This window comes from Crinia signifera, chromosome 11, assembly GCF_055691185.1.
Source record: "Crinia signifera chromosome 11, ASM5569118v1, whole genome shotgun sequence".
Lineage (NCBI taxonomy): Eukaryota > Metazoa > Chordata > Amphibia > Anura > Myobatrachidae > Crinia > Crinia signifera.
The window spans coordinates 68,653,636-68,659,635 of record NC_139227.1 but is presented as its reverse complement, the minus strand read 5'-3'; the positions used below and the strand labels follow the sequence as shown (position 1 = coordinate 68,659,635).

Genomic DNA, 6,000 nt, shown 5'->3' with positions numbered 1-6,000 from the left:
CCTGCAAATTACTGTGGTAAAGCTTTTCAACCCGGGAATTTGTTGAAAAGCCCAGGTTTTTTGGTGGTGTGAAAGGGTTAACATGGGTCTTAAATCCCGGGACTTCAACCCTGGTCAAGAGCAGGGTTGGAGTGCCAGGATTTAGGGCCCGTGTTAACCCTTTCACACCACCGAAAAACCTGGGTTCTTCAGCAAATTTCCGGGTTGAAAAGCTTTAACCTGGGAATTTGCTTCTTGGTGTGAAAGGGGTATTAGATGCAGTAAATTACCGCATATAACTGGTCTCTGAGTAAATTCAATTATCTTGGATTCTGAGGTGTTTTCACTGAAAAATGGGCACAAAAAAAAAAAAACAGACGGTAACTTAATGAACCTGGAAAACAAATTGCCGTAAAATGAGATTTTGAAATGATTGTTTATCCTGAAAACAGATTGCAACGTACACACCCCCTTCCCCAACCAGTGAGTACTATAGGCACTTGCCTCGCATTCGGAGTGTGAAATCCAGCACTAATCACAAATACATTGCTGAAAGATAGCTGATGCATACCAACTATCGAAACTATACAGTATTTCTGCTACTAAAAAAAAATATTCTTTATTTATTTAAAATATTCTTATACCCCAGGATACCTTGTGCAGTATGCACTCAATACCAATATGCTTAAGTGCATCCTTTGGGGCTTACCGCATGGGTAGAAGCATTAATGAAATAGCTCTAGACAAAACTTTAGCCACATGATAATTCCCTCAGCTAACTGAATCTGCCCCTGTGTTATCACTAGTCACAAACTGAATGTTGAAATTTCATCAAGTCACACCTTGAATAATGTTTCATATACATATTTAATAAAAAAAATCCATATAAATTGAAAAACTTCAATTAAACATATATTTTATATACATAGAGGAGGAAAGCGCTCTGGAGGGTAATGAAAGAAAACTGGTAAGAGGGGCAGAGTACTATGAGAGCACAAGGGGGAGGAGACTAGGGAATAAAGTGTATGGCTCTCCATTCAGTAGGTGTGGCTCTCATGTTAGTTGGGGTTGTACTTGTGGTGTTGGACCTGTGTAATGAGACGTTAGGGGTTAGAAAGCTTTCAATGTGCACATATTCAGAACAACACTTCCTATAAAACAGGATTTGTGCATGTGTTATTGTGCTACAGAGGTTTGGCTTGTACCAGCTAAGTGCCTCGCTCTTATATCTTCAAATATATATTATATATGTTATTAATAATATGCATTAAAAGCAATACATTCTGTACCCTGGAACTTTCTGAAAAAGCTTGGCTATGTTATACACTTGTGGTGTGGTTAAACAGAGGATGTGTGTTCACTGTATGAATTATGTGTAAGTAAGTATCAGGATATCTGGCTCTTACGCTGTGTGTGCATTTCAGTAGTTGTGGAGGTATCAAACCTTCCTAGGGCTCAGTTTGAAAAGTATCATTTGCAGTATCTAGCTGTGGAAGAGAACTTAGTACTGGGTCTGTTGGAGAATTTACAGAACATAAAAAAAGGCCTCTGGCAGGTGTATGGCACAATGCACAACGGTGTGCTGTTTCCTATTAAGACTTATGGTATCGTATACAAGGTGAAGGCACCTATTCTGGCACTATAGCCCAAAGATGCATTGGTGTTAAAACTGGCTCAGATTTACCTTCTGTGATCATTGCAAGCAGGAGAAATGCCAGGCCGAGCTCATGGTTCTAGGTCTGCGGACATGGCTCTATGTTAGTTAGGGTAACTCTGGCAGGCTGTGACCCTCTGTCTGAGGAGGTGTCACTCAAAGGGTATTGATGAGGTGGAGGATAGCGATTGGTTGACTCCTCTCACAACCCTCCATTGAAAAATGCTTGCATCTTTTCCACCCAATGAGATAAGGTAACTGTCATCATGAGTGAATCGAACATTGGTCACATGACTTCCATGGCCGGAATACACATAGCTTGGTGCCTAATGGAGAGACACATATGTCATGTGAATTAATTACATGTTCACTGCTTGAGGTGAAGGACATGCTACCTGTGATATACCAGTATGTACAATATTATTAATTATATAATAATCTTGTTACAAAATATGATTAATGTCAGCGTTCATACCTTTGGCTTATTACAAGGGTAGCGAAACAGGTGAACTTTACAGAAATCATCTGCGACAGCGATCATGGTCAAACCACGGGAGCGGGCGAGAGCATTAATATCTGTCCCATCAGAGCCCTCAGGCCATACCCCTTTGAAAATGATAAAAAAAAAAATCTGTCATATAAGGTATATATTATATAGCCAAATGTCCTGACAACATTTAAAACAAAAAAAATTGAGAATATACTTGCACCAGTCTAAGGGGACATTTACAAAGATGGGAGTTATATTGAAGATGGGATGATGACCATTGCAACAAATCAGATTCTACTTCTTATTTATTTAGGATTTTTCTAGATAGAAGAGAATAGATAAATTCTGATTGGTTTCTATTAGCAACATCCCATCTTCAATAGAACTCCCATCTTAGTAAATGTACCCCTAAGTATACTATTTCCTCACAGAGGGCACATGGATATATTATGATAGACTATTTGTCAGTGCCACACTCTTCATATCATATATAGATAATGATATAGTGGAAATCTTTAAAAGCTAAATGTATAACATAATTTTGATCTAGAAAACAAGGTATAATAATATACTGACAGAGTTACATGAGTAAAAAGTGAAACCAATATCCCTGAAATATTTTTTTTACAACACTAGAAACACAGACAGATATTGTTATAGAATAGTACAGTGGATCCTAAACGCAGAACTCAAGGCACCCTAACAGTCCTGGTTTTAAGACTATCCTTACGTGGAGGGAGAATAGAATAGTGTGCAAAGTGTAGCGAGGGGACACAGTATAATTAGACGGTGTCCATGTCGATATAATCACAAACAATATATGACAGGATGCAAATGTTTGACTCTTTGGGTCTGATTCAGAGCTGGTTGTAGCTTTGGCAAATTTTGCAAAACTGCAACCTCCGGCAGTTTTCTGTGGGTGGCTGTCCAGCAGAGGGCAAGGCCGCCCTTCTCGCCGGGTCCCTCCCCGCAATGTGCCTGCAAACATTTGCTGAAGTGCGAGGGGCTTTGCTGAACAGCGAAGCACGTTTGCACATGACCTGCTGCCCCCTGGCTGCACATCATAGCTGCTAAGCCCGATGCAGGCTGGCAGTATTGCGGATTACGGCAGCTGCGATTGACGTCACGCAGCCACAGAGCCCCTCCCTCCGGAGCTGACATGGCTGCATTTTCTGGGCTGCTCCAAGAAAACACCAGGTCTCGTCCCACAAGGCCACCTCCCTCCGAACCTAACCTGCAATTGCCATGTGCAGATGTTCAAAACATTTTCAGACATTTCAGCTCAACTTTAAATAACCCCCTGTATACGAAGTGCTGTGATGCAGCTGCCGTGGATTTCTTCACAACAAATTCCATCGTATATAGATTTAGATACAGTAGTACATAGACATACAACTGCTGCATAGCAAATTAATCAGCTACTGTGGTGGTGTGTCTCTCATAGCGGGGGGGTGGGGGGGGGGGGTGGGAAGGCTTTCCCTGATAGCTACCCTCAGCCACTGGGGGGGGTGTGTCTCTGATTGCTACCCCAGACACTCTGGGGGTGCTGACTATGGTTGCTACCCCAGCTACTCTGGGAGGGCTGGGGGGCTGTCTCTGATTGCTACCTCAGCCACTCTGGGGAAGGGGGGGGGGGGGCTGTCTCTGATTGCTACCCCGGCCACTCTGGGGGGGGGGGGGGGTCTGTCTCTGATTGCTTGGGGGGGCTGTCTCTGATTGCTACCCCAGCCACTCTGGGGGGGGGGGGGGGTCTGTCTCTGATTGCTTGGGGGGGCTGTCTCTGATTGCTACCCCAGCCACTCTGGGGGTGTCTCTCATAGCCTCGAATGGGTATCTCAATATAAATCTCGGCATCCTTGACATTTGAATATTTTCTCACAGCTAATGTGTACTAAATTGGAGCTGTATCAGCGTATGTGTACATCTCTGAATTAGGCCCTTTGTCTGCACAGCATCCTGATACAATGTAGTTTACAATGTCACAGCATTTACAGCAATGCAAAGTTACTTTTCCCATGACAAACCTGAAGACATTGTGTAGGTTAGTGGTTCCCGGACCATTACGGGTCCTTCAGGACCGAGTTTGAGACTACTAGTGTAGGGTATTGTGCAAGTTATAATTGGACAGTATAGTCACTCACCAAAAACATGGTATCCCAGCACACAGGTGTATGTTGCCCACTCACGATCTCTGCTTTCATATCTGTTTCTGAGAAGTTTGCAGCCTCCGGCGATATCCCCTATAAGAAGAATGATTGACACATAAAGAGTGTTATTTGCAGAAAGGGCTGTTTGGGGTTTCCATACCTTTTGTATAACATTTCTTTCTACATTACACAAAAATGTGCAAACTTCTTGGCAGTTACAGGATATAAAATACTTTACATTATATAATATATAGTTACAATAACTTGGGTTGTCCTGTTCTATTGTTGTTTATTCCTAGACCCTCCGCCCTTTCACCCCACAATATCCCTTTCTCCTGTACACTCCCACTAACAGCCAGGGACTCTATGGGTACATTTACTAAGCTGGGAGTTCTATTGAAGATGGGATGTTGCCCATAGGATCCAATCAGATTCTACTTCATATTTATTTAGCACCTTTTAGAAGATAATAAAAGCTGATTGGTTGCTATAGGAAACGAACTCCCACTCCCACCCCTAGGCCTGATTTCTATTGGTATGGAATTCTACAGCCGCACCAAAGCCGCTGTGCAATTCCGTACAAGTAAAATGCAAATGCAGCAGGAGGCCTCTGTAGTGCTGTGTATTGGATCACCGTTGCGACCGATGCTTGTGTCTCGCTATAGTAGCTGACTGCTGTCAGTCTGACACTTACTCAGACTGGCAGCAGGAACCGAACAGCCTGGCACAAGAAGTTTGCATCCAATGACACAGGCGCTGAGTGGGCATGCCTACAAATGGGGGTGACACAGAGGTGTAGAACGGTGCCGGTATTGCCCCTGCATGCAGCAGCATGTCACCCATACTACTGTTAAGGGGAACTGTGATCAATATCGCTAACCATCGGATCTGTATAGTCACTATATGGTGTGTGTACAACTCTGAATCAGGCCCTCTGATCCTCGCTGTCCACACTCACCTTAATGCTAGATTTTTTTGTGATGAGTGCAAGCTTCTGACATCGGGTTAATCCAACAAGGACAATGAGAAAGACTCCACATGTTGTGTGTGCCCACAAGTCTGGTATAATGCATTAGGAAGATGTAAAAGCCGGCAAGATACAGGCACGATTTTGGCAAGTTTGCAAATATTTTAATGCAGCAATAATTTAAAAGGCAAAACCGTCTGGTATCGCCTTCTAAACCATTGCTGCTTCTCAAATATGGGCTAACATGCCAGAAGTGCGCCCATGCCTACATCTCGCAGGTTATTATATAAGACATTACTGGGATTCTAGGTTTTCATATTCTCTTGTATGCTTAGAGATCCTAAGGGTACATTTACAGAGACAGGAGTTTCTATTGAAGATGGACTGTTTCCCTATTATAATCTAGTGGTTCTCAACCTCGGTCCTCAAGTACCCCACACAGTGCACATTTTCCAGGTCTCCACACAGAATTGGCTCCACCTGTGGATCTTTTAAAATGTGCCAGTGAATAATGAATGCACCTGTGCTCTTGCCGGGTGACCTGGAACATGTGCACTGTTGGGGGTCCTGAGGACCGAGGTTGGGAACCACTGATGTAGAAGGTGCTAAATAAATAAATAGAATCTGATTGGTTGCTATATGAAACATCCCATCTTCAATAGAACTCCCATCTTAGTAAATTTACCCATAATGGAGCGTACACACCTAGCGATCCCCAGGCATTTTCTAAGCGATCTCACTAGATCGCTTAGGAAATGCCCCT

General features: G+C 43.1%; 1 protein-coding gene across 1 annotated transcript in view; it reads right to left on the bottom strand.

Moving 5' to 3' along the window:
• Nucleotides 1-827: 827 nt before the first annotated feature.
• The window catches only part of EML3 (EMAP like 3), an 89,411-nt gene continuing 84,238 nt past the window's right edge, over nt 828-6,000 (bottom strand). The window contains exons 21-23 of the mRNA XM_083164814.1: nt 4,265-4,363; nt 2,109-2,239; nt 828-1,959 (exon numbers count right to left, since the gene is read on the bottom strand). Of these exons, the coding sequence (XP_083020940.1) occupies nt 1,786-1,959; nt 2,109-2,239; nt 4,265-4,363 (404 nt within the window). The 3' untranslated portion in view covers nt 828-1,785. The remainder of the gene's footprint in view (nt 1,960-2,108; nt 2,240-4,264; nt 4,364-6,000) is intronic.